The sequence below is a fragment of the Sinocyclocheilus rhinocerous genome, unplaced genomic scaffold (assembly GCF_001515625.1).
Source record: "Sinocyclocheilus rhinocerous isolate Xijiao unplaced genomic scaffold, SAMN03320098_v1.1 scaffold1325, whole genome shotgun sequence".
Taxonomy (NCBI): Eukaryota; Metazoa; Chordata; class Actinopteri; order Cypriniformes; family Cyprinidae; genus Sinocyclocheilus; species Sinocyclocheilus rhinocerous.
This window is the reverse complement of record NW_015659004.1, coordinates 839,547-867,277: the sequence shown is the minus strand read 5'-3', so window position 1 is coordinate 867,277 and position 27,731 is coordinate 839,547. Positions and strand designations below refer to the sequence as shown.

Sequence of the window (27,731 nt, the reverse complement as noted above, 5' to 3'; positions counted from 1 at the left end):
CAGGGAAGAACCAGCCGAAGAACAGCAGAGTCGTGGTAGAAAGTTCGGAGATGATATTAAAGTAGCTCAGTTTAAATGTATTGTATGAGTTGCCCTTACTATGGAAAAAAAAAAATACGGGGTGTATATTTACATTTAGTTCAAAGTGATTGTAAACCATCAGCTCTAGTGGCGCAGATGGATAAGCGTGTGTCTTTGGCTTTTTGACGCGATCGACCCGGGTTCGATTCCGCCTTTTGCCGAACTTTTTTTCCCTCCCTTTTCAAATCTGAAAATAAATGCCTTTACGATGTGATACGAGATTTGAAAAGGGAGAAAAAAAAAGCTCGGCAAAAGGTGGTATCGAACCTGGGTCGATCGCGTCAAAATTTGTAATTTGTTATTTTGTTTTCAGAATTGTGATTTGCTTTGCACTTCACGGCCACCGTAGGATAATCTCGCCATTAATCCTGAGATATGCTTGAATTAAATATTAACATTCTGATGATTTCCATATGCTCAGATCAGACATCTGAACGTAAAAAAAATTGCACCAATAATACGAAAAAACAAACAAACAAACAAACAAACAAAAAAGCCTATTAGCCTATGGTCAAAATTCTTGAATTAAATAGTCTTTGTGAAATAAATAAATAAACAATTCTGGATCCAATATTCAAACATATCTATGATTAAAAAAATAATTTCTAGGTAAGGCAGGCAGCTCACTGGGATTTGAGACACAACCACTCAGTGTGGAAATGATCAGTATTTACTGTTTTGTCGTGGAGGGCTAGATGGGTTATTTATTCTCTGACAAAAGCTGGTGCTACAGTGCAGGAATCTCATTTCATTAGGCTTACATTTTGCATAAATTCTAAATAAATTATGATCCACATAATATGCAATAGTTTGCTTAATGTATTGGATGGGATGGAGTTCATGAAGTTTATGAGTAAAAAGCCTATAAAAAGTTTATGGGTAAAATATTTCATTGGATAACACTTTTATAATAACTTTCATTACTGACATTAACGAACATTTAGATCACTACTGTACATATATAAATGCCATGAAACTTGGATTCATACGTATATTTCATATAAATGAGTGAATGAACTACTGATCTGTTAAGCATTAATGTTTGTTGATGACTTATTAATGAAAGTTATTATAACGCGATCCCCTTTTTGTCCTGCAGCTTATCATATGCAATAGGCGGGAAATAACAAATTCTAGTGCCATCTGACTGCAAGTACTGCTCCGCTTGACCAGCATTAATGACATTCATAATCTATGACAGCATCATTAAGAGTCAGTTCTCTCCTACTTGAAGTCAGATTCATGCACTGCCATGAGCATAAATGCTGCCCTGAATTTATATGAAGGTTGTGCACATACTTTAAAGATTAAATTAAATACTGTATGCCAAGCGAGTGAGTAATAAATGCATTACATGCTGGGGGGTTTCAGCTTGGTTGTTTCGAATTGATCTGTTATAGAGAAAGCCTGGCATAACTGGCTCAGGAAAATGAAGACACCAGTTAACCACATAATCACATGACCATTTCTGAGGATGATATAGATTTTGTGATGAAATCACTATACTGGAATGACTCTTATTATAATCCTATTGTACACTCATTTTCAGAAGTGTGGGGTCAATAATTGTTTATTTTTAATTAAGAATTTTTTTGAAAGAAGTCTCTTATGCTCACCAAGGCTGCATTTATATGATCAAAAATAAAGTAATATTGTGATATATTTTTATAATTTAGAATAACTTTTATATTTTGATATAAAAAAAAATTTATATATATATTTTGATATATTTTAAAATGAAAATGATCCCTGTAAGACAAAGCTGAAATTTAGGCAGTCATTACTCCAATCTTCACTGTCACATGATCCTTCAGAAATCATTCTAATATGCCGATTTGATGCTCAAGAAACATTTCTCATTATTATCAATGTTGAAAACAGTTGTGCTGCCTAATATTTTTGTGAAAAATTTTTATGAGTAGAAAGTTCAAAAGAACAGCATTTATTTGAAACAGAAATCTTTTGCAACATTATGAATCACTTTATTGTCACTTTTGATCAATTTAATGCAACTTTGATGAATAAAACTATTAATTTCTTTTAAAAATCTTACTGATCCTAAACTTTTGAACATTATTGTATGTATATATGAGGTTATTGCAACTTGTAAGCAAGACAAGTGGGATGAGATGTGCCGCTTTAAGTTTTCCTCTAGGCAAAGAAAAATCAGATAGAAGTGAAAGCAATACTCATAATTATATTGCAGGATGTCTGCTATAGTATCTACTGAAACAAGAAGCATCTATATCATATAGCTATGGAACATAACTTCTAAAAATGTGCTAAGCTCTGCATGTCAGGGGGTATATTGAACAGTTTGAACAATTCACTAAGGCCTTATTTTGCAAAACATTATTCACATTTTCATAAATCAGCCATCAGGTTTAAAATCCAGAATATTTTAACATTCTGTAATATCTTCTGCATTTTGATGTAAAACTTGCTATCACCATTTGTTGAGCTACTAACAACTTTTTCTCACAGGTACTATTTTGGGGAAAAAATGCTTCATTTAATAACTCACGACTAACCTAGGGTCAAATAATATACATGGTTATATACATTGGCAATTTAACATGTATGAATATAGGTACTGTATATTTTTGACCTTGGATAAGATTGCTTTGACATGAAATTCATTATAGAAAAGCATTTCTACATTGCAGAAAAAAAATAATATTAAAATAAAATGCTATTAACAAAATCTTTCAGTCACCAGGGCTGACATTGTACTCGTATGCTGTTGAGTTCTATACCTACACACATTTATGTATCACTTATTACAAAGAGCAAAAATATATGATTGGTTATCTGTTTGAAACTCGAGACTCGCTCACTCAGTCATCTGTGCGCACAAGTTCTCAGCTATATGTGATGCATGCTGCTACATGCATTGGCAGAGCCTAATTTATCATCTCAGATTATTCTGCACAAATTTTCCAGGGTGATATCTCTGTTCGGAAAAAAGGTCATGGAAAATCACTTTTCTTTGGTAGTCTGCCGCCAGCTGTGATATATTTCTTAGTCTGGGAGCTTTCATAGTGTTGAAGTTCAATTTGTTAATTCAGTGTGGACCTTGAATGTGCCTGACATCAACATGTGGGCTGAGTTTGGGAAGACTTACTTGATATAGTAGGGGACATTGTTGGGCGAAATAGAGCGTTCAAGAGGGCTTTCAACGGATGCTGTGTGCAGAGAAGAAAACCCGTTCATGTTACCTTAATTTCAAAAAGCCCTTTCTAAGCAAACACTTCTTCATTTGGTACATGACGCATTTTATGTACAGTAACTGACTTGACAACTAAATACACAGGATTAGTATACAAGTGCAATGTTATCAATACTCATAATATTGCAAAACAGAACAACACAAACACACTCACCATGTAAGAAATTCTGAGACTGGGGCCCCAAGTCCTTATAGGCTGTGGTCATCTGGGTCAGATGTTCCTCGATGGAGATCTAAAAACCACAGAACAGACAGAAAAGAGGGACTAGAATTAATTTAGAATTATAGTATCATTTATACAGCATTTTATTATTTATAACATTTTGAATTAGCTTTTATTTATATTTTGAGTTTTCATTTTAATTTAAGCTTTTCTAATTTCATTTTGTCGTTTTTATTAAACAGTTCTATTAAGCTTAAATTTTTTAGTTATGTTGTAATTTCACGTAGTTGCCAAGGCAACATTTCTAAGTTTACGTTTTTTTGATTTACTATTTTTATTTTATTTTAGGTTTTCAAAAGCTTTTCAGCATTTCCATTGCATTAACAGAAATGATTTTTAAAAGTTTTAGTTGACAATAACAACACTCACAGAAGGAAACAATGACAGCAATGGACAATAAAACAATTTTAAAAGAAAACTGTTTTTCTTTAGAATATTTCATCATGATTGTTTTTATGTTTCTGTCCTACTTCCTTTTATTAAATAATGCCTTTCTGTGTCCTTTGTCAAATCTCTGAAGGACAGATCATTTTTGTGATCTGCTTGTTACATCTATTGCTGACATGTACACTTTTCTACAGCTTCCCAAAGATTGAACCGTATTTTTTGATTATTTTTGTTTCAGAAACTAAATCTGTGACCTGGCTAGATTTATAAATAGTTGGTCCATTGGAATGAGTGTTATTTTAAATGTAACATGAAATCAAAACTACTTTCTTTGTACAATTTCCTAACTTTATTCTCAACAATTAATTGGTGCATGTTATTCCAAATGAACACTAGTTTGTCTTTGTAATCTTTAATCAAAATGTAACACCTTGCTTTTCATCTGAAACAACGGTCCTTTTTGCTGATGTCACTAAGCCCATGTTGGCTACTGGATAATGTTAACCAATAGCCAAATAGCTATTTAGGCATTGTTTTGGCATAATCGCTCCATATAGGTATGGGACAGTCAATCAGTTACCAATGGATCAAATCGAGTCCCTCATTTCTTGTTAAACATGGCCTTTTGCTTGAAAATACATAAGATTACGTTGCAAAACATCAATTTACATTGACTTTAAATAAGAAGAACAAGGATGGATACCTGCAGGAGCCTCCATCTCATGTTGAGGTCATCAATTCTGCTCAGGTTGTCTGGAGAAAGTTGAATGTCAGGTGGTCGAAATGTGGAAGCCAGTTGGTTCACCTGATTTACATTATCCTGGATGGGAGCAATCTCTTCCTGGAACGCCTGAAAAAATACATAAAATATTGATGCCTTTTGGCAAAAATGCTAAATATATATATATCATGGTATAAACATGTTACTCCAAGGTGCTTCAAATAATACCATGGTATTGCCACAGAACATGTCCAAAACATCTTATCCCTTATACGATGTACCATGAGAGGACACCAACCTTTACTCTGTCTATGTGGTTTTGCAAATCATCTATGAGCAGGTCCCCAACAGGCCTCCAAGAATTCTTCACGGTCTCAGCCTGCCGTAGCTTGAAGTCCAGCTGATCCTGGGCATCCCGGAGCTCCATCAGCCTTTCCATGGCCAGTTCCAGCTGTTGCTGCCAGTCAACGGCAGCTGCACCCAGATTCTTCCATCGCACCGTTACATCCTCCACTTCTTTACGCAATATGCGGCCCACATTTTGAACCCTCTCCTCAGGACTTACATCTGGGCGGCATACAATAAGTATAAGACAGGTTATAGCATCTAGAATTTCTTGTATTGGGCATATGTGTAAGGAGAGATTTCATACCCTTTTGTCCAGGCCTCTGTTTCAGACCCTCATGAGGCATCTCAGCAAGGAAGGTTTTAGCATTGTCGAGTGTTCCATTGATTACTGGTTCTTTGGCAACCAATTCCCTTCTGAAGCCCTATGAAAGCATGAGGACTTTGCTATCAAGTACTGAATGTCATAAGGAGGGGTGAATATTTCTGCAACTTTAGCACATATGCGAAAACCTGCATCTTATTCACATACTGTACCCCCCTGCAGTCACACTTAACCAGGTGCTATTTGTGCTGGTATAGTGACGCCTCATGCACATTTAAATTAATCCATTGTCATTCCTTCCTGGGCAAACATGCCTACTTCCTATGCAAATAGGGCTCATTATAGAATGCACTGGATTCACAAATATCAATACAGCAGGATGCAATTAACACAGTACTGTTACCAATGTTTGTGTACATTTTCTAGTGATCCTTGTGTGAAAATTTTACTGCTCAGATCTTTCAGCAATTTTTCTGGGCACATTTCCATGCAATACAAACTGTCATCAACTGTTTCTACATCATTACATGATATGCATAATTCCTTCAAAGAACCAGGTGCTAAAATAATGCAGACGTTGCATGCCAGTGTTGTTACCTAAAACAACAAAAATATTTTTTGAAAAAAAAATAAAATGTTTAAATACTAACATTACTAAAACTGAGATCAAAATAAAGCGAAATAGCAATATTAAGAAATTATTAAACACGACAAAAAATTAAAACTGAAAATATAAAAAAGTTTAATGAATACTATAATATTATATAAATAATCCTAAAATAGCAAAAATCCCATGTGACACTATCAGTGGACGCGTTTCATTCATTATTGTTTTTATGAACAAACCCTAAAAATTACATTATCTCAACCATTAAAATAAAAAAATATAATAACCTCAGTAAGATATAAAAAAGTTGATCATTATTATTTTCTTATTTGTGAAAATGTTTCTGATTTGCATTTTTCTAATTGTTATAAAATATTTTATTCTTAATTATATTATTTGAGTGAAAGGTTGAATTGATAATTGTCACTTTTACATGAATGACAGCAGCATTTGAGTTCCATGAAGTCCACAAGTTTAGGTAATAATAATAATAATAATAAATTTTATTTATAATGCTCTTTTCTCATACACAAAGCGCTACAACAGCAAATACAAGTGAAAATACAGGATTGCAAAATTGAATACAATTTAAATAAAAACCTCATGTTCAAGTTATCTAGTATGATTTTAGAATGATCCAAACAGTGTCCTGTTTCTCAACAGACGCAAAGAAATCCGACCGTTTATGAAACTTAGTTCAACACCATATATTTAATATGCAAAATTTATACCACACCGTTTCTGTTTTCAAACTTTATTACCAAGTAAGAGTGGGAAAATAAATTCTAGGTTTTCATTGCGGTCTCAGACGTTTGCTCAGACACAGCACAGCAATGTCAATTTATTTAATAGTTTGCAAAAACTTGGTTCAATTAAATTTGTGCTGAGACTTTCTTTGCAGCTCCTATACACATGCCAGTTTACTTCCCAGTTAACTGCACCTGTAGAGTGTGACAGTGACTCGCGCTCACTGAGCTCCCTACACTAACCGCATCCTGTTTACAGCAGCCCCTGACAGCTGATGGCCATCAGCAGATGTTAATTGGTCCGCACAACCATGCAAAGAGACAAGGGACTTTGCACCTCTCCTACGCAAGATATCATCTCCATCTGTTTAAATATTTAACAAGAACAGACTCCGATAATGATCACACTTGGGCGCAACAAAAGACAGAATGCATAAATCACGCCTCGAACGTCATTCCTCATGCTTTCAGTGAGGGGCGAAGAGGATGCGTCCTGGACTCACCTTGTGCGTAAGTAGTTGTTGGTGCACGGTCGGCACATCGCCCCCTACTGGCTTCTGCTTTTCTAGCGCCTCCCTCTTCAGCTGCAGCCAGTTGAGCAGCTCTTGTAAGGACATGTGTAAGTGTTTCCACTGATCCACACCTGCATCCAGATAGGGCCTGAGGAGTCGAATGGATGGTGAGATGCGACACTGTTAAGTGTTAAATTACAAACACCACTAGAGAGCACCATACTGTCAGACCGCAACTGAATTTTACAAAGGAAGTGCTGGATAAAGGAGGAGATTCGAGAAATCTTTGAATCTTGTATTTGAATATGCATGAACATTAAAAAAGCTTTTACCAGCTCTGTCTTTTATCGAGACAAATGTGGTTCTAGAAGTTGCTATTTAGCACTAATGGAACTCAAATTTGCATTCAAACATCATGAATTCAGACCTTATGTGAAAGTATTGCAGATTCTGTCTGGATAAAAATTGCAGACTTGAAAGCAAAACTAAAAGATTTTTTACATTTGCTGGAAATATGAGTGGCGCAAAACACATCAACATGATGCTAAGTTGTTGACACGGTGTTATACATACAAAATAATTATAAAAATAAGACAGAACTATATTACAGTTGTAAATTATAATTTAATGACACTTTTGAACGTTTATGGGTGTTTGTGAATGAATATAAAAATACTCATCATTTTAATTATGATTATTATTATTAGTAGTAATATGTTCTAACTATTAAAACAAATATTATAATATTATAATACATAAATAATAAATATAAAGACAAATATAATATAGTTGTAAATAACAATGTAAAATGTAATTACATTTAAAAAATATTACAATAGACAAAGTTATTTTCAATATTAGTGTTTACTGTATTTTTTAGCACATAAATGCAGCCTTGGTGAGCATAAGAGACTTCATTAAAGGGGTCATATGATGTTGCTAAAAAGAACATTATTTTGTGTATTTGGTGTAATGCAATGTGTTTATGCGGTTTAAGGTTAAAAAAACATTATTTTCCACATAATGTACATTATTGTTTCTCCTTTGCGTGAACATTTGGTGGCGTTATGCAAATCTTCCCACACAGTGCCGTAGACATGTGGGGGCGTGTTAGAACGAGGCGTTTTAGGAGGGCATGGACAAGTCTTAACTTTTATAAAGAATATCTCTTTGGATTTGAGACTTTAGTCTTTGCAACTTTACAGATCTTTATGCACCAAGAGCTTGTAACACTCCAAAGAGAAAGGAAAAATTGAAATCGCATCAGATGACCCCTTTAAAACATTTCAAAATCCAACTTTTGACAGATATTGTGTGTGTGTGTGTATATATATATATATATATATACACAGTATATATACATACACTGTATATATGCACACACAAAAAATAATCATTCATTCATCATTAATTTCTGTAATGCAAATTATCCAGGCAAATAACATGTCAAATAATAATATTTAATGTTAGGGAAACCTAGCATTAAATTGTTAGTAATGCCTTGCAAGCAGGACTAAAAGTATGCCGGCTTATACTTTATATTTAAAGTCAAATAAATGCAATGGTTTGCACATAGTATTACACAGGCCTGGGGCTTATATATGATCACATTATTTTTCAAAGCCCGTTTCTGCTCAGCGTGAATTTTTCCCGGGTTAAATATAGATGATTAATTTGTCTTACCTTATACTCATAACTTTGTTACACAACTCATGCCACCGATACCCCATGTCATCAAGCCGTTTTTGTAGCACCACGGCATTGTCTGTTCCTGCCAGAGATGACACGATACGCTGTCCGTTTTCATCTAATGAATGGTACATCTCCCGGTGGGCATCAATCTCTGCCTGGAGATCCTGCAAGGATTAAAAGAGATCACAGACATCCAAGTTACAGTTCACCATGTGATTAGGGATAAAGAAAGAGTTTCTTTTACTTCTCCTGATACTTGTTACATCTACATGTACACATGCTAACAAGATATACTTTTGGACCATGTTTTGCTCTAATCGAATATAACATGCCACAGTAATAGTCATGTTGTAAATTATTTTAAACGGGAACACATGCATTGCATTGCATTGTACTGAATAAAATAAAATAAAATAAAAATTAAGTGTTATTTTAGTATCATTGAGGTATTATAATTTAAAAAAATATTTTAATTAGTTTTAATTTTAGTATTTTCCCTTGTCATTTTAATTTTAGTTGAAGTTTTAGTAATTTTGTTGTTTTATCATTTGTATTAGATACCATTTTCTTTTTAAAAAAGTCTATATAGTTTTTTATTAATTTTTATTCTTGTTTTAGTCATTTAGAACATCAAGTTGAACTAAATGTAAATGAGAAATGTTGCTTTATTTAATTTCAAGTAACAAAAAATAATTTTGTAGTTTTAGTCAATTACAATAACCCTGAATATAATATAAAATAAAATAATATGATATGATATAATATAATATATACCTTTAAAGACAAAATCAAGAGTCAATAATAGTTTCAGATGTTATCACTGCTCTCATTAATTAAAAATAGCATTTTTAGACATATTTTAGTATTTTACGTATTTTAGTAGTAACGTAAGTCAGCAGCATTTCAAAATTCATGTGCTTTAAATGGAAATCTATTTTATCACCATATTTCACAAATTACCATGTATTGATACATTCAAATACTTTTTTTTTTTTCTTTTTTTTTTCTTTTTTTGAGAATAGATTAATGGAATACCGTTAACAAACCAACAATTGTCATAAATCACTAGCAATGTAATGATACATTCAAATACATATAGATTTTTTTGTTTGTTGCATTATTATAGAATAGATTAGTGCAATACCATCAACAAACCAACAATTTTCATGCATTTTCTCGGACTATATTTTAAGTGCTTGTTCCCATAGTTTGAGATGGCATAAACCAATTTCATTCAAAGTCATGATGCAAGCCAAACAAATCCAAAGTCACAAAGCAACCGTGAAGCTGACAGTGAAGATCAAACCTTAACATGATACGTCTTCCTGTGCAACATATCCAATGAACGAGCGACATCAAATGAATGGAAAACAGCCCGTCTGACTGTCTGCAGAGACAATCCTTTAATTCCCCACCATGTGGACGTGTCTGACGCGAGGCGAAAACGAGGGAGAAAGGGACACCGTGAGGATGAGAGTGAGGAAATGTATTCTGCGACCATGTGTCTACATGCGATGTGAAATGAGTTGCAGAATGCCAGTCGCAGAGGCACACTGGCCCTGTTGTTTGAGACGCGAGTGGGCACTGCGAGCGAGGAATGGGTCAGAGCTGGTTTTCTGGGAGAACAGAGGCTTCTCTTTATAGCCCACGTCTTTGTCTGCCTCTTCATATTTAACTGCGTCTCTGCACCGTTGCCAAATGCACATATCTCCCATACCAGTGAGCAGCGGGCGACCTGGACAATGGACCCGTCAGTTTACTCTGCTTTCCTAATAAATAACACTTAAACTCCTGAGAGCTGATAATGGGAATTGAGTTTAACATTATTTACTCTTCAGTAACACTGTTATGGTGTTTATGTCCTAAAACCCCAGAAAAACAGAACCGCATCAAACACTACTCTGTACAACTGTTTAAATCTAAGGAGGAGTGCTGTCCTATCTGTATTTTAATGCAGAAAAGCTGCAGGCGGATAACGTTATAAAATGTTTTAGAAAAGTGTGTATGTATACTTTTTTTAATATATTTTTTATTTATATTAGTCACAGATGTCTGTGATATTAAAACCAAAGCGGATTAGCAATTTAGTGCAAATTTTCACTAAGGAGTGAACATTGAGTAGGTTTCCCAAATGGGGTTCATGAGGAAACTGCAGGGTGTTTGCGAGTTGATGAAAAGCGAATTAATTATATTGAATGGAAAACTTAAATAAATAAATAAATGGGGCTGCATGAGGCGATTATCAAATCAAAGGCTTCAATTCAATGAATTAACTGTATAGTCTGATGTAATAATAATAATTAATAATAAATATTATTTATTTAATAATAATTAATATTATTATTATTATTATTATTATTATAGTCTGATGTGCTGCATGATTCACAGTGAATTATTGTAATTATAAAATATTATCAAAGTTTTATTTTACAGTACATTTGTAATTTACAACAGTAATATATTTCTCTCTTTATTTTTATAAATATTTTACTTTTTTTTATAATAGTTAAAACTATAACTATAAAATAATAGTTACTAATAATACAGAGTTAAAAATAACTATTAAAATTATTATTATTCGACATCAGAGAATCTCCAAATGTATTGTTCAATTATTGTAACTTACAACTATAATATATTTGTCTTTTTAATAATTTGTTTATTATTTTAGAATTATTTTTAGAATAGTTAAAATATTCTACTACTAATAATAATCTCAATTACAACTTTTATTATTATTATTCATAGTAGTATTAGTAGAATTGACATTACAGAACCGTGAACATTCAAATGTGTTGTTAAATTATTATAATTTATAACTGTGTATTTCTGTCTTTATTTTTAGAATTATTTTATAAATAATACTTAAAACATACTACTACTACTATTACTAATAACATTAAATAATTAAAATGATTTATCTTTTTAAAATTATTATAATTATTATTATCGGAGAACCGTAAACATTCAAATGTGTTGTTCAATTACTGAAATAATAACTTCAACAAAATATTTTATGTCTAAGAGGACTGACAAAAACAAAAACAAAAAACTGGAAAGCCTGGCGTAGGGTTTCTCTCATCAATGCATGTGGGTAGCAGGAAATGTAAAACTTGGACTGGAGCTGGAACAGGGTGCCTAAATTCTTTAAACAAAGAGAGAAAATTGCTGTGATTTGGAAATACCGCTTACCTGCCATTGCTCAAGTAAATGCCGCACTGTGGCAGGGTTTTCCAGAAGTCCCTCCTTAAACGTGGCATCTTGTAAGACATTGGTTGTGGTTTCTGCTTCAGTAAGCCAATTAAGGAATTTCTCCAGGTCCAAGTAGAAATGCTGCAACTGTCGCAGTCCGGCTTCCAGATCTGCCTCCTTGTCCCCTGCACTGAAAGGGAAATGACTTCATTATTATATAGAAACAAGGTTGAATTAAGTAGTACCTTAACATACTTCTTTAACATTCAATACATGTTATTATTAGATTGTTAAATCTGTTGGTAACAAATGCTTTAAACATCAAACCACAGAATCTTGAATGGCACACAATTCTCCTGAAAGCAACTGCACCTTTGAAACAACCTCTTATGCACCCTCACTGTGTCAGCAGTGCATTATTTTCAGACTCAACAATACCACAAATACCCTCCTTTCAGGGAGAATGTTATCATATGTCATTCCACTAGTTGGTGATACTGAAAAATCAAAGATTTAAACAGAAGCTCACCGCTTTTTGATGTTGGCCCAAGCTAGATTCATGCTCTCAGTCATTTGTTTAACTTTGCTTGTGTCATCGTCTGCATAAAGGGTCAGTAGTTTGTTTGCCAGCTCATTGGTGACATTCATCTGAGCTTGCCCCTGCTGGATATCCTTAGAAAGTTGCTGCAATATAATAATAAAGCATTTATTTGTAGTAATCAAATCACATGCATTCATCTGCAGTTCATTCAAGGAACGCAAGCACACCCACTCGAGTTTATTTCAGTTTCTCACTTGTGTTCTCTCATGAAATAGATATTGTGTTCATTCTACATTACCTTGACATCTGCATTTATGCCTTTTAAATCATCAGCACTGTGAGAAACCTTTTTCCAGCTCTCCAGTTTTTCATTGGCTTTCTTAATGAGAGGCTCCACCCTTTTTCTGGCCTCCAGCCAATCGCTAGAGTCCTTATACATGTTCTGCAGTTGAAGGACCCTGTCCGTCAGCTTGGCGTGGGAATCTTCCCAGTGTGCCTGTAAGTTTTCAACTTGAAATAAAAGACAGAAAGTTTCTAAAGAACAAGTCTGAAAATCATAGACATAGTTTATATAATGGTCTATAAAATGAAATGAATTGTTTGTCTAATTATTTTTGAATGAATAAATAAATTGATTGATTGGTTGGTTGAAAGACTGATTGTTTCTCACAACCAAATATAATGCCATTGTTTAACGACATTTTTACTTTTTAAATTTTATTTCTGAAAAAAAAAAAAAAATTGTGGCCATACAAAATATTCTTTCTTTTTTTAAGTATGAGCAACAAGATATTACACCAGATATAACATACTTTTAAAAAATAAATCCAAACTCTTAAACTCTTTTGTCTTACAGTATATTGTAGTTTGTGTTCAGTAGTGTTGTCTTATAACACTATATGACCTTGAGATGCCTGTTAAGACACAATCCTTGCCAACAGTCATTGTTTACTTTCTGCATTACTTCTGAGATTTAGTTTTCCATCAAGCCGTTACAATGTTAGAACCTTCATATCACCACAAATACAGTGTATCGCTGAGAGAGAATATGGATATGGATGAGGCAAAGCTGACTTACTGCGGTCTGTAATGGTTGCCCGTGTCTCAGGGTTATTGGTTTTGTTCTTCAGGTTCTGAGCCGCAGTGATTTGTTTGTTCAGCTGTGGGCATCTTTGCTCCATGTCTTGCAGTGTTGACTGTTAAATCACAGCAGAGAATTCTTTTACTACAGAGTTGTGTGGGATCTTGTGGTCTCATGAGGCCACTATGTGAGGTAAAAGAGCCATACTGTATATTTTTTGTATTATGTTAGTACAACAAATATATTTTGGTGATATTGCTGGTGATTATATTGGTTTACAGTTTTATATTATATTGGTGATTAGTACTAGGGCTGTCAATTTAACATGTTAATTTGGTGTGATTAAATATGGAAAAAACTTTTGTACCAGTAACGTTAACATTTTTAAGTCATCTCACATTGCATGCAGTTGCTGATGATCATGATTCAGAACGACTGACTGTGTGACTGAATGTAACCTATTAGAATGCAGTTATGTGAGCTTAAAATTCAAGACATGGGAACAAAAAAAAAATCAATATTCAATATATTAAATTTTTTTTTTAACACTTGATGGGCGAGTGCGGGCGGGTAGACACTCGTGTGTGCGGTGATGCGGGAGAATACGGGTGTACTCACACTAGGCAATCTTAACCTGTATGTGTATTCAGAGCCAGTGAGCAATGGACAATAATAAAAAACTGCATTAATGCACGATAAAATAACTGTCGGCGTTAATTAAATCAATGCGTTAACGCAATAATAACATGTTAACTTGCCCAGCCCTAATATATATATAAAACACACACACACCCACAAACACAATATGTACCAACCACAATTACATTTTTAAACACCATTTTCTGTTTAATTAACAGCCTATTTTGAATGCTGTGCCTTTAAGACTTGAGTGTTTAAATGCCATCTTCAAGGTTCTTCATCTTAATGATTTTTGCAGCTCAATTGAACAGTATTTCCCTTGAATGAATACCTTAACTGATAATAATAAGGTTTAGTCTGCTGCTAATTTTAAATGTGAAAAGGCTAGCCAATCATAACAGAGGTCATTAACATTTACTGTACAGCCTGTGCAATTCTAGGGGTCATAGAAAGGGTGGAAGTTGGTTAAATTTTTGGTTAAACTAAATTCTCTTTGCTGCTTTAGGGAGTATGGAGAAAAGATGAAATGCTGCCCCTGCAGGACAGTAAACCAAGTATTTTACCGTGGAAATGGAATAAGAGCTGCAAGCTGACGTCACAATCTGACCTTGAGTTTCACCGTCATTTCGTTGATCTCGTCAAGATCTCCGACCATTACTCTCCGAGTCTGGACCATGTGATCCAAAAGAGTGAGCCAATCATCAAGCTCCATCCAGGATTTACTGAATTTATCAAGGGCTGCATCTCCTGCTGCACTACCAGTCAAAGTTACGGCTGGAAAGTAACAAATGATCTTTTGTTCAGACTTTCAGACGTCCAAAATCACATAAGCAACATGAGATGTGCGTGAATTTTAATAGCATATTATTGTAGCTTCAATCATCACACATTATGCGATTTCATACCTGCGAGCTGACATTTGTCTCGCCAGTCTTTAAGGAGAACTTGAATGGATGTCCAATCTGCACTGAGGCCATCAAATTGCCCCTGGAATACATCAATCCAGGAGAATTATATTAAATAAAGTTTCATGCCATGAAGCTGATAGACTGATATAGTCTGATATATTACATTACAGTACAGCGATGGTAGATACTACTGGGAAGTGTGCAGAGTAATCTAATATCATAGTCATAGCGTTTCTAAGATCATATTTAATAATTTCATGGTCGATTAAACACCTTCTCCGGTTTGCATGGTGGTCTCTCTTTCGCCAAAACGGCTTCCACTGCTGGTTTCTTTTCCTTTACATCCTCCTCAATCTACACAAAATAAAAATAAATTAACAACAACCCTCATTAAACAAGCAATCTAGTCCAGGTCACATGTCACTCCAAAATCAAAAGGGGAAAAAAAGAAGAAGAATTAATTGATTTTGGGGGAGAAATACCCTTAACTATGAAAAGGAGCAATAGCAATAGTAATAGTCATGCTTGCCTTGCCGAGCACCACTAACAAGAAACAAAGATTTGGTTTTGAAAAAACAAAAAACAAACAAAAAAAAAGTATAAAGAAACAGCATGTCAATTCAATCAATTCAAATCCACTTAAGTACAGATGTACTGATTTTTTAATAAGTTTAGTAACTGAAAGAACAAATGATTTCCTGAACCCATTAGTTCCATGTCTAGGGAAGCGAAACACGTGTCTTGATGGGAGCAGCTGAAGCTCTGTATGAAGATGATGCTGGGAGTCTAATTAAATTGACAGTCTATGTCGTCTAAAAACCCTCTTGCTACAAATTTGAGAGACTGTGTAAAATAAGACCAGTGAGTTGGTGACAGTTAAATAATATTATTTTCTTTTCCCTAAAGACCCTGACCGGCAAAGCAATGGGTCATTAAAAAAGTTCAATCAGACTTTTATAATAGAGTACAACATTAAAGTTTCCTTAATCTTTGAAAACACCTTGTTGATGAATGAAGGGATCAAATAAGCAATGTGATGGTTGCCAGCCATGAGCCTCTACCACTACACCACACCAGGCTAAATATTATTGCCTAAAGTTGAAATAAGACAGAAAGCTGTATTATGAAACAGCAAGACTGTGGGTAGTGTGTTCTACATATGTGCTTGATCACGTCTGTGAGATTACCTTTGGGTCTACTGCAGTAGGGGACTGCTCAAGCTGATTCTTTGTAGTGGAGGCCCAAATTGAGAGCTTGGAGAGCTGTTCCTGGTACAAAGACAAATCCCTCAGGAGATCCTCGATTTGTCGCTGCTTCTCAGGAAGAACAGTGGACACCTTTGGAATAGAGAAAGAAACATTTAAAGTTCTTTGCAGTAAATCACTGCAGGAGGGAATCTTTCTAGAAGTCCAGGTTATATTTTACACCAAAATCAAAAGAGATATTGAAATATGAAAAATAAGAGAATTAAAAATAAATATTATTTTTCATAAAGAACAGAAAGCTTATTTTTAGGACCATTATCACTTTTTGCGTTGTTTTCATGACATTTTCATTTTTTATTTATTTATTTTTTTTAAAGGGGAAATTTGAACCCAAACAGTATTTGGAAGTCACATTTTAAAATATATGAATTGCACTTGTCTTAACAACATAACTGCTTAAACAAAATATCAAAGAAAGGGGAAAAGTATCATACTATTACACTGTAAAAACACTGTAACAGAAGATTTTTGGAGTAACTTTTTCAGTCTTTCCACTTAAAAAATTCACTGTGTGTTACTTGCTGTTTTTGTAATTAATTGTGAAATTTACTAGCAATTTCTGAGTGGATTATTTTTTTCAGTGTAATCACACTTTAAAATGTATTAATTTCACTGTATCAACAAAATAGTAAAAAAAAAACATTTATGAAGTATTTATATAACATATTTGTAAAAATGCATTTAACTTATGCTAACATAATATATATATATATATACAGTATCAATGCATTACAGTAGCCTGAGGATAATTTAAAAAGAATCACTAGTTTTGAGGAATTAATGAGAATTTAGGGGGAAATACTGTATGCTTAATTGTCATGTAAATAATGTAAGAATGCAAATAAAATAAAAACTAATCTAATATCTAACTAATATTATGGGGTAAAATGCAACATGCTTTCTTGAGATGAATCTTAATGTATTAGAGGTACGTTATTATGCATCTACAATTACTTGAATCCTACTATTCAATGATAATGCCCTCATTAGGCTGTAATCATGCCAAGGTCACATAATCATTGAATTTAATAGGCCAGAAAGATCAAACAGTAGAGAAGGAAAGAAACGATTTAGATTACCTTGGCCCATCGCATGTTGATAACCTTTAGATGTTTCTCCAGAGGTTTGACTTTATCAGCTGGGAGAGATGAGCCTTTGCTGTTGATCTGATGAAGCGCTTGCTTCCTGCTCGGCAGTTCCACCACCTGGGCCTGAAGATTTTCACACACACACACACACACACACACACACACACACTAATTATCTGCTCGTCTTTGTGACTCATTTTTGGTGATTTGCCTCATGGGAGAAAATAATGTTCTTTTTAGCAGCATCATATGACCCCTTTAATATGGAGCTAAAAGCTATGTTTTTGTCCCCATGTGTGGTTTCTTTTTAAGCAAGAGATTTTTACCTTCACTTTTTCTAATGTTGCACTGAGCTGTTCCTTGTGACCTGTTTCCACAGGAAGTGCAACCACAGCCTCTGCATCATCCAGCCAGGACTGAAACTCCACCATGTCTTTATTTAACTCGGCAAGAACAATTTTTGCCCCTGCAGACCTAAAACACACAGCAGCCATATTTATGCATTCATTCAAAATAAGGACAAAAGAGGACAATTACGTAGGTGTTTTCTGCTCAAATTGAATTATGCTAAGATATTCAAACGTGTGCGGCTCTCTCACAAGCTGCCTGCATTAATGCGTCCTGAATTTGTACTAACCGTCTCTTGATCTCAGTGAGCTGGTTGGACACTTTGGCCCAGCGGGAGTTGATAGAGGCGAGCTGCTGTTTAATGTGGTCCCTGTCGTCCTTACTGCACTGTGGAGTCATATCTGTCCCAAGAGCATTGAGCCCCTTCACTGCTGCTTCCTGTTTCTCCAAACCCCACTGGAGCTCCTGGGAAAGTAGAATGTCGCAGTATGGATACTCTGAAAACTAATCTAACATGACTTACTGCCTTTAAAAATATCTGGTAACACTTTCTATGAAAGCTTTATTACCGATAATAGTTATTAAAAATAATCCACCCAAATATGAAAATTCTGTCATTATTATTTTCTCACCTCATATTGTTCCAAACCTGTATGACTTTCTTTGTTTTGTAGAACATAAAAGATGATATTTTGAAGAATGTTGGTTACCAAACTATTTTGGTTACCATTGATTTTCATTAGATGAATAAATAATAGATGTTTGGTTATCAACATTTTTCAAAATATCTTCTTTTGTTTTCTGCCTAAGAAAGAAATGCATACATGTTTGGTAACACATGAGGGTGCATAAATCATGACAGAATTTGAATTTTTTTTGGTCAACCATTCCTTTAGTAGTAGTCTTAATATATTATACACAATACACTTTGTTATATATTATATTTAAATAATAAAATTGTAGCCACAGATTAAATTTATGATTACCTTGAGGTGGTCTCTGTTATTTATGGGGTCTTGTTCATACTTCACTATCGTCCTCTCAGCATCTGTGAGCCAATAGTCAAGCGTTTTATGCTCCTCACTGAATTTCTTGGCTTTTTCAAGGCGTCTGGACAGCAACACAAGTAGACAAACAGAACATTTTGAGTCAGAGAGTAAAGAGAGAGAATGCACTGAAAATAAAAATCTATATTCTTATTTAAAATGCAAAATTTATTGGAATCAAAAGTTAACGTGAACATTATTTAATTATAAAAGCATTCAAAAACATTTTTGTGGCTTACTAATTGACAGCTCATTTAGAATAACTCCTTTACTTATGACTAGAAGATTGCATAGATTTTGAGGCATTCTAAATACTTAATCTGTTAGCAAATGTTTTTAATTAAAACTATCAAATGTTGTTTCCGTTAACAGACAAAGCTGAAATAAAATAAAACATACATATTAAAAACGTAATAACCCAAATTAATTGCAACTGAAGTTAAAGTACTGAAATAAAAGCTTCATATAAATATAAACATGACATATAACAAATTACTAAAACTTAAACTAAAATGAAAATTTTAAAATAAAAGCTCATTCAAAATATTAATAAATACTATAAGAAGATGTAAATAATACTAAACTAATACTATAATGTTTTACATTATATGTTTAACAATTTTCCTATTTAATAACACATTCTATTGACTCATTTAAATGACAAGGCAAATTTCAACAGTGTAATGTCATTCATCCTTACGCAAGTCGGTCATGATAGAGCTTTTTAAGGTTTTCCCAGTTGGTTCTGAGCAGCTGGACCAGTAAACTCTTCTCCGGATAAGAGGCACCCCTTCCCAGAACTTCCGTCACTGGACTCTCCAGTTTATCCAGATTAACTTTAACCTCCTAAATCACATGTAACACAACTGATTAAAGCATTTATATTAGTTTTACTGCTGTTTCAATGGTGGGCGTAAAACAAATTGTGTTCATGTACAGCTCATGAGCAAATCATTAATAGATTGAATCAGCTCTTGGATACAAAAATGCATTGGCTAATAAAAATCATTCGTAGAAATGAGACATGGTTTATGATATAACCTTAAGGCACTTGTCTTGTTGGGGAACGTTGATGAATGCTGCAGACCAGCGCTCAGGAGAGTTCAGCACAGCTTCGTTTTCAGCGATACACTGCAGCAAAAACTGCAGCTCCTGAACATACAAGGATGGAGAACAAATGTGTCTTATTCAGTTTTACTTAGATGAAAAAAAAACTGATTATTGTTCAATGAAGAGCAATAAACAGATGGAAAAATGAATGTTCAGGAAATTAAAAAAAAAACACTTCATACAACTCAACTGTTTTTCAATCCGATTAAATCAATAAACCATAAGATGCAGCACATTACAGTGATTTTAACACAGGGAAATTGTCCCAATACTTTAGCATTTTACATTTTTTTTTATGTGACCCTGGAACACAAAACCAGCCATAAGGGTCTTTTTTTTTATTGAGATTTATACATCATCTGAAAGCTGAATAAATAAGCTTTCCATTGATGTATGGTTTGTTAGGATATAGGACAATATTTGTGACCCTAGACCACAAAACCAGTCTTAAGTCGCTGGGGTACATTTGTAGCAATAGCCAAAAATACATTGCACGGGTCAAAATTATAGATTTTTTTATTTTATGCCAAAAATCATTAGGATATTAAGTAAAGATCATGTTCCATGAAGATATTTTGCAAATTCCCTACTGTAAATATATGAAAACTTAATTTTTGATTAGTAATATGCATTGCTAAGAACTTCATTTGGACAACTTTAAAGGCAATTTTCTCAATATTTTGAGTTTTTTGCACCCTCAGATTCCAGATTTTCAAATAGTTGTATCTAAATATTAAAAATCTAAATATTAAGAAAATCGCCTTTAAAGTTGCCCAAATTAAGTTCTTAGCAATGCATTTTACTTATCTTTTATCTTTATCTTTACTTTACTTAAGTTTTGATATATCTATGGTAGGAAATTTAATATAATAATTTTGACCCATATATATTACATAAACAAAAACTTTTATTTTGGATGCGATTAATCACGATTAATAGTTTGACAGCACTAATATATATATTTATATTATATATAAAATGGGAAAAATAAATACTAATTTATCACAGAATTTTTAAGTTCACTTGTCTTGTTTTAAGAATGCTTTACTGAAAAAAACAAAACAATAAAAATACTGATGAGGAAACAATTTTTTTGTAATGTGCAATCAAACTAACAATTAACTGCTTTTGCATTACCGCAAAATTACATCGTATGGACAGTTAGATGTTTGATGCATTTGTCCTGGGTTTGTACGTAAAGAAAACATTCAAATTCAATGACGTGTTATGAGCCTAATGTCAAGAGCTTGTAAATGCATGAAATGTGTACTTGACATGTGGCAGCATGCAAAATAATTACCTTCAGAGTGTCATATTTGTCATGAAAAAGATTGTGTTTCTCACGGACAGCCTCTCTTTTCTCCCCGCTAGGAGTTCTCTTGAGGAGATTTTCTCCTTTTAAGAACAGTTCATTTAGGGCATCCTCATCTATGCCCTGCGAATGAAATAGCAGAAAAAATTAGCAAATTATGTCAGAAGTGCCGTCAAATCTATCTGTCTATCCATCTATCTATTAGACCATTTTCAGCCGTTAAAACCAATAAAAAATGTAATGATGTACTGTTCCAGCATTTGTTACTCATGAACCAGATCCATTCCCTGAAACTCATTATGTTTCTTGTCATGAGATCTTTACGATAAGCTCAGAGGCTGTTTCAGCCTTTCGCTGCCCGTGCAGTTCCAGTGACTGAAATTAATTTTAGCCAAAGAAACAGCTGAGAGTATTTTCTTACCACATCCTCCAGAAAATCTTCCTCTTTTAGACTTTCACCTAATTTAATCTCCTCGTCCAGCACCCGGAGCCATATATTAGCCTGTCTATGGTATTCATCTAACTCTTGAGAGGAGGCCTGGAAAAAAATATGATCAAATATATAAAAATCCAATTAATTACACACACAAAAAAAATCTATTTTCTAAGTGGGATAATAAGACAATGTCTCTGACGAATTTAAGGATCAACAAAGGAAGAGAAATCAGATGGCTCACCATGGCTCTACATATGTGTTCTATGTATTTGTATACGTATATCAGACATACAGCTTTTCATAAAACTACCTGTCCCAATAAAATCCTCTTTGCAACAATGTCAAATCGTTGATTGAGCTGTTCTAGCTTCGGTTTCACTTGAGCTTTACAGTGTTCCCCTCTGTTCTTTATAAGGTCCTCTGCCAGAACCTGCACCACTTCAACCTTCCTCTTCACCTCCTCCAGCTCCATCCGCAAACCCTAGACATTCAAACAATTATCATATGTAAATGATAATAGAAATGATGATCAATAAAACTACAAAACTTTTTTTTTTTGTCCGTCTGTTTTGTTCTCCCTAATGGCCTAATCTAGAGTTTTATTTGCTGCAAATGGCTTCCAATTAATGAGCCATCAAAACATTATTGTCATAGAAAAGATGGATAACCGTTTATTTAATTTGATGGAAAAGTATGGCTGCATAAAACAATCTCTAGTCCTCAGTAATGGAGAACAGTTGGATGTCAAGTGGAACAGCTCATTGTGATTGTGTGTTATGTGCTAGAGAAGACCTTTATAACGTGCTCGACACAGCCCTGGCTGTCCATCTCATCCAGCATTTCTTCAGCACGATCCATCCAGGTGTTGATCTGAGAAATGTTCTGCTCAAGTGTTTTCATTTGACTCTGATAATCCTGGATGATAGATGAAGAGTTATATTTACATTTGGCTGGTTAGCACAAAGGAAATTTGTAGCGCAAGGAAATTTCATGTCACATTAAAGAAATAGTTCACCCAGAAAATGAACATTCTGTCATTATTTACTCACTGTCGTGTTGTTCCAAATCTGTATGACTTTCTCTCTGATGCTGAACACAAAAAAAAACAACATTTGAAGATTGTTTTCCATGCCATTTTCAATAATAACTATAGTGAAATATAGTGGAAGGTTGCATGGGCCAATTTCATGATTAATTTATTAGGCTTTTGCGTCCTTTTTTGACATAAATTTCAGAAGACTGATCAGTTTTTTACAATACTCTTATGTCCATTATGAAGCATGAAAAAGTCTCTCTTCAACATCATGGAAAAGAGTGAAAAGTGAAATCCTTTTGCATAACATGATAGAAAGTAAGTCATACAGGTTCAGAATTTTCGAGTTTGGGTGAAATATTTCTTTAATCGTTTTGATTATACCTTAGAGGCCAAGCCTTATCTCATAGTGTCCCTCAGATATTCATAGTTATTTACAAAGTAGAGCAAGGAGAAAATATAGTCAAAGAGATAAAAGATGAGAAAAATGATGGAGGAAACAGCAAGTAGTAGAAAGCTAATAAAGAAGAGTGGGAGATAAATGTGCTTAACAGTTTCATAACATTATTGCCGCCTCCAGAAATCGCTGTCTGGATTTAAAGGAACAATATGGAGTTGTGAAATTGAAAGGAAATGAATTTAGCCTTGTAGGGCATATTTAGCATAAGAAATATTTTGCCTAGAATGAAATGACTCAGAAAAGGGTCAGTTGCTAAGAATGGTTGCTCACCAGCAGGAGTTTCAGCCACTGCTCGCTCCGTGACGTCACTGCGATCCAGTTGCAGTTGAGCAGACTGACCTTGTCATCAATCAGGTTCTCCTGGCTACGAAGTAAACCCGTCAGGGTCTCTGCCAACTCCCTCACCAGTTTCAGCTGTGGCTTATGACGCTCAGTGTCCTCCTGAGTCGCCTGGGTGGGAAAGATGATGATTTAAAGGGGTCATATGATGCAATTTCAATTTTTCCTTTCTCTTTGAAGTGTTACAAGCTCTTGGTGCATAAAGAAGATTTGTAAAGTTGCAAAGACTAAAGTCTCAAATCCAAAGAGATATTCTTTATAAAAGAGTCAACCACGGCTACCTAAAACGGCTCATTCTAACACACCCCCACATGTCTACGTCACGATTTAGGAAGATTTGCATAACGCCGCAGAAACAATAATGTACAGTATGTGGAAAATAATGTGTTTTTTAACCTTAAACCGCATAAACACATTTCATTACACCAAATACACAAAATAATGTTCTTTTTAGCAATATCATATGACCCCTTTAATAGGCTGTTTTTGACCTTTTCTTGCCAAAAATGAAGTAACTTTAAGTAAAAACACACACACCCACCTTCTTGGAAGCAAAACAGCATTGCTAATAAACTAACAATTCACCATTTTAAAAAGAATAGTTCACCAAGAAATGAAAATACAACAAACATTTTTCAAAACATCTAATTTTATGTTCTACTGAAAGGCATTTTAGGTGTGGAAAGACATGGAGGTGTGTAAATGATAACAGACCTGTCATTTTTTGGAAGAACTATTCCTTTAATGACTAGCAAACTGTTTCAGATATAAACAATGCTGCTGAAATGAAACCAGTTGAGTATTCATTTACCTTTGCCCAAGCCAACTCTGCATCCAAATCGCTTGGCATGCCTTCCACTGAAGAGCGGCGCGTCAGTTCCTCATCAGTAGTTGCCAACCATTCTGTCAGACTGTTTACCTCCTTCCTAAACTTCCTTAATAACTTTAAAAGCTTCTCCAGTTCCTGCTTTCCTTCTGTTACCTGCACACAGACAAATGTTTTGTAAATCAGCCAACAAGTGTTCAACATAAATGGAAACTATTTACTATACAAAACTTTTACAATACTACAATACTATTTCAAAGATAGTTACTAATATATATATTGTGTTCAAATGTTTGGGTACTGTGTATACTCTATACTGTAAAAACAATATCATTACAATTTAAAATAACTGTTGAAAGTTTAAAAGAACAGCATTTATTTGAAATAGAAATTCTAAATGTTTTTACTGCTGCTTTTCATGTAACTTTTACTGTTAATTTAATGCCTTTTGCTTGAATAAAAGTATTAATTTATTCTAAAAAATCTGACCCAAACCTTTGAATGGTAGAGTGAATAAACTTGTGCAAAAGATACTTTTGATTTATTGTAACATAATTTCCATACTTTCATGGTTTTGATATTACTATTGTGCTAAAATAAAAAACAAAAAACAGTAACAATACACAATGAGTAGCTGTGGCAAACTAGAACTGCACATGTCTTTTTAGCCTTGTATTCCCCTACCTGTGAACCCAAATCATTGTATGCGAGTTTGAGGGCCGTCAGCCTGTCGTCCAGCTCTTTGGGTTGCTCTGTCTGCTGCTTCTGCACAATCTGTCTTCCCGTCTTTATCACTGTCTCCACCTCCGATTTCAACTCACTCAGATTCTTATAGAACTTCTACATGGGGGAAATAGAGAATGTGATTAAACTCAGTGTGATATTGCTGCCTGACAAGAACCAAATGGCAACGTATGATTAAAAAAAACCTATAATTAAACAGTTAGAAATTATTCAAATTAGAACTTTAACAAAACACAGAACAAATTTCATACTGTATGAAGTTATCAGTTCAATCTCCACAACTATTCATACATTAACAATTGATGCATTTAATAAATGTGCTTAACAGTTTCATAACATTATTGCCGCCTCCAGAAATCACTGTCTGGATTTTAAGGAACAACCTGGAGATGTGGAATTGAAAGGAAATTAATTTAGCCTTGTAGGGCATATTTAGCATAAGAAATATTTTGCCTAGAATGAAATGACTCAGAAAAGGGTCAGACAGTTGCTCTGAATGGTTGCTCACCAGCAGGAGTTTCAGCCACTGCTCGCTCCGTGACGTCACTGCGATCCAGTTGCAGTTGAGCAGACTGACCTTGTCATCAATAAGGTTCTCCTGGCTACAAAGTAAACCCTTCAGGGTCTTTGCCAACTCCCTCACCAGTTTCAACTGTGGCTTATGACACTCAGTGTCCTCCTGCTTCGCCTGGGTGGGAAAGATTATGTTTTAATAGGTTGTTTTTGAGCTTTTCTTTTCAAAAACGAAGTGACTTTTTTTCTTCAACACACCCACCTTCTTGGAAACAACACAGCACTGATAATAAACGAACAATTCGCTAACAATTCGCCTTTCCACTGAAAGGCATTTTAAGTGTGGAAAAACATGGATAACAGAACTGTCAATTTTTGGAAGAACTAATCTTTTAATGACTAGCAAACTGTTTAAGATATAAACAATGCTGCTGAAATTAAGCCAGCTGAGTATTCATTTACCTTTGCCCAAGACAACTCTGCATCCAAATCGCATGGCATGCCTTCCACTGAAGAGCGGCGCGTCAGTTCCTCATCAGTAGTTGCCAACCATTCTGTCAGACTGTTTACCTCCTTCCTAAACTTCCTTAATAACTTTAAAAGCTTCTCCAGTTCTTGCTTTCCTTCTGCTACCTGCACACAAACAAATGAGACGTTTGGAAAATCAGCCAACAAATGTTCAGCATAAATGGAAACTCCTTCAAAACTATCTCAAAGATAGTTGCTACATAAACAAACAGCATTTATTTGAAACAAAAATCTTTTATAGCATTCTAAATGTTTTTACTGTTATTTTTGATCAATTTAATGCATCCTTGCTGAATAAAAAAATAATAATTCTTAAAAAAAAAAAAAAAATTCTTACTGACCCCAACCTTTTAACGGTAATGTGAATAAACTTCTATAAAAGATACTTTTGTTTTATTTTAACATAATTTCCATACTTTCATTTGTGTAATTTCATGGTTTTGATGATATTACTATTATCCTTAAATGAGAAACAGTAACAATATACAATGAGTATCTGCATTAAACTAGTACTGTACACGTCTTACATTTAGCGTTGTATTCCCTTACCTGTGAACCCAAATTATTGTACGCGAGTTTGAGGGCCGTCAGCCTGTCGTCCAGCTCCTTGGGTTGCTCTGTCTGCTGCTTCTGCACAATCTGTCTTCCCATCTTTATCACCGCCTCCACCTCCGATTTCACTTCACTCAGATTCTTATAGAACTTCTACATGGGGGAAATAGAGAATGTGATTAAACTCAGTGTGATATTGCTGCCTGACAAGAACCAAATGGCAACGTATGATTAAAAAAAACCTATAATTAAACAGTTAGAAATTATTCAAATTAGAACTTTAACAAAACACAGAACAAATTTCATACTGTATGAAGTTATCAGTTCAATCTCCACAACTATTCATACATTAACAATTGATGCATTTATAAAAAAAATAAGGTTAAAGGCTATTAAAACACCAAAACACCCTATATTACCCACCATGCATTGCTCCAACTGTGACTGTACCACCTCCTGCTCCACACTCCGAATACTCAGCACTCCCAGCTTCCCTTTCACCTCCTCTAACACTCGCTCACATTCCCTCAACCGTTGATCAAAGTTAGCCGGCTTTTGGAAAAGCCGGAACTTGCCTTTAACATGCAATAGTTTATCCTAAACAGACACAAAAAACAGGCATTTATTAAAAGGTATTTGATTACTTGTTTATTATTTGATGAATGTATTTAAGCAGGAAGTACGGTGGTCCAGTAGTGCGCGACACAACGAAATCGCCACAACACAACGAAATTGCCACAACACAATGCATAGGACTAATTTTATTGTGTTGTGCTAATTACGTTGTGTTGTGGCTTGTTTCCATTGTGTTGTGCTAATTTCGTTGTGTTGTGGCTTGTTTCCATTGTGTTGTGCTAATTTCGTTGTGTTGTGGCTTGTTTCCATTGTGTTGTGCTAATTTC

General features: G+C 34.3%; 1 protein-coding gene across 1 annotated transcript in view; it reads right to left on the bottom strand.

The window, feature by feature from the left end:
* LOC107723158 (dystrophin-like) overlaps window positions 1–27,731 on the bottom strand; it is a 106,035-nt gene that overhangs the window by 28,697 nt on the left and 49,607 nt on the right. The window contains exons 32-60 of the mRNA XM_016531684.1: window positions 27,253–27,426; window positions 25,177–25,332; window positions 24,478–24,648; window positions 23,598–23,777; window positions 22,627–22,749; window positions 22,145–22,315; window positions 21,820–21,936; window positions 21,387–21,521; window positions 20,018–20,128; window positions 19,677–19,822; window positions 18,917–19,040; window positions 18,220–18,395; window positions 17,909–18,056; window positions 17,574–17,705; window positions 16,417–16,566; window positions 15,503–15,583; window positions 15,227–15,308; window positions 14,929–15,095; window positions 13,680–13,797; window positions 12,900–13,111; window positions 12,590–12,744; window positions 12,061–12,250; window positions 8,860–9,032; window positions 7,168–7,324; window positions 5,294–5,411; window positions 4,940–5,208; window positions 4,624–4,770; window positions 3,465–3,543; window positions 3,206–3,266 (exon numbers count right to left, since the gene is read on the bottom strand). Coding sequence (XP_016387170.1) covers window positions 3,206–3,266; window positions 3,465–3,543; window positions 4,624–4,770; window positions 4,940–5,208; window positions 5,294–5,411; window positions 7,168–7,324; window positions 8,860–9,032; window positions 12,061–12,250; window positions 12,590–12,744; window positions 12,900–13,111; window positions 13,680–13,797; window positions 14,929–15,095; window positions 15,227–15,308; window positions 15,503–15,583; window positions 16,417–16,566; window positions 17,574–17,705; window positions 17,909–18,056; window positions 18,220–18,395; window positions 18,917–19,040; window positions 19,677–19,822; window positions 20,018–20,128; window positions 21,387–21,521; window positions 21,820–21,936; window positions 22,145–22,315; window positions 22,627–22,749; window positions 23,598–23,777; window positions 24,478–24,648; window positions 25,177–25,332; window positions 27,253–27,426 — 4,223 coding nt within the window. The remainder of the gene's footprint in view (window positions 1–3,205; window positions 3,267–3,464; window positions 3,544–4,623; window positions 4,771–4,939; window positions 5,209–5,293; window positions 5,412–7,167; window positions 7,325–8,859; window positions 9,033–12,060; window positions 12,251–12,589; window positions 12,745–12,899; window positions 13,112–13,679; window positions 13,798–14,928; window positions 15,096–15,226; window positions 15,309–15,502; window positions 15,584–16,416; window positions 16,567–17,573; window positions 17,706–17,908; window positions 18,057–18,219; window positions 18,396–18,916; window positions 19,041–19,676; window positions 19,823–20,017; window positions 20,129–21,386; window positions 21,522–21,819; window positions 21,937–22,144; window positions 22,316–22,626; window positions 22,750–23,597; window positions 23,778–24,477; window positions 24,649–25,176; window positions 25,333–27,252; window positions 27,427–27,731) is intronic.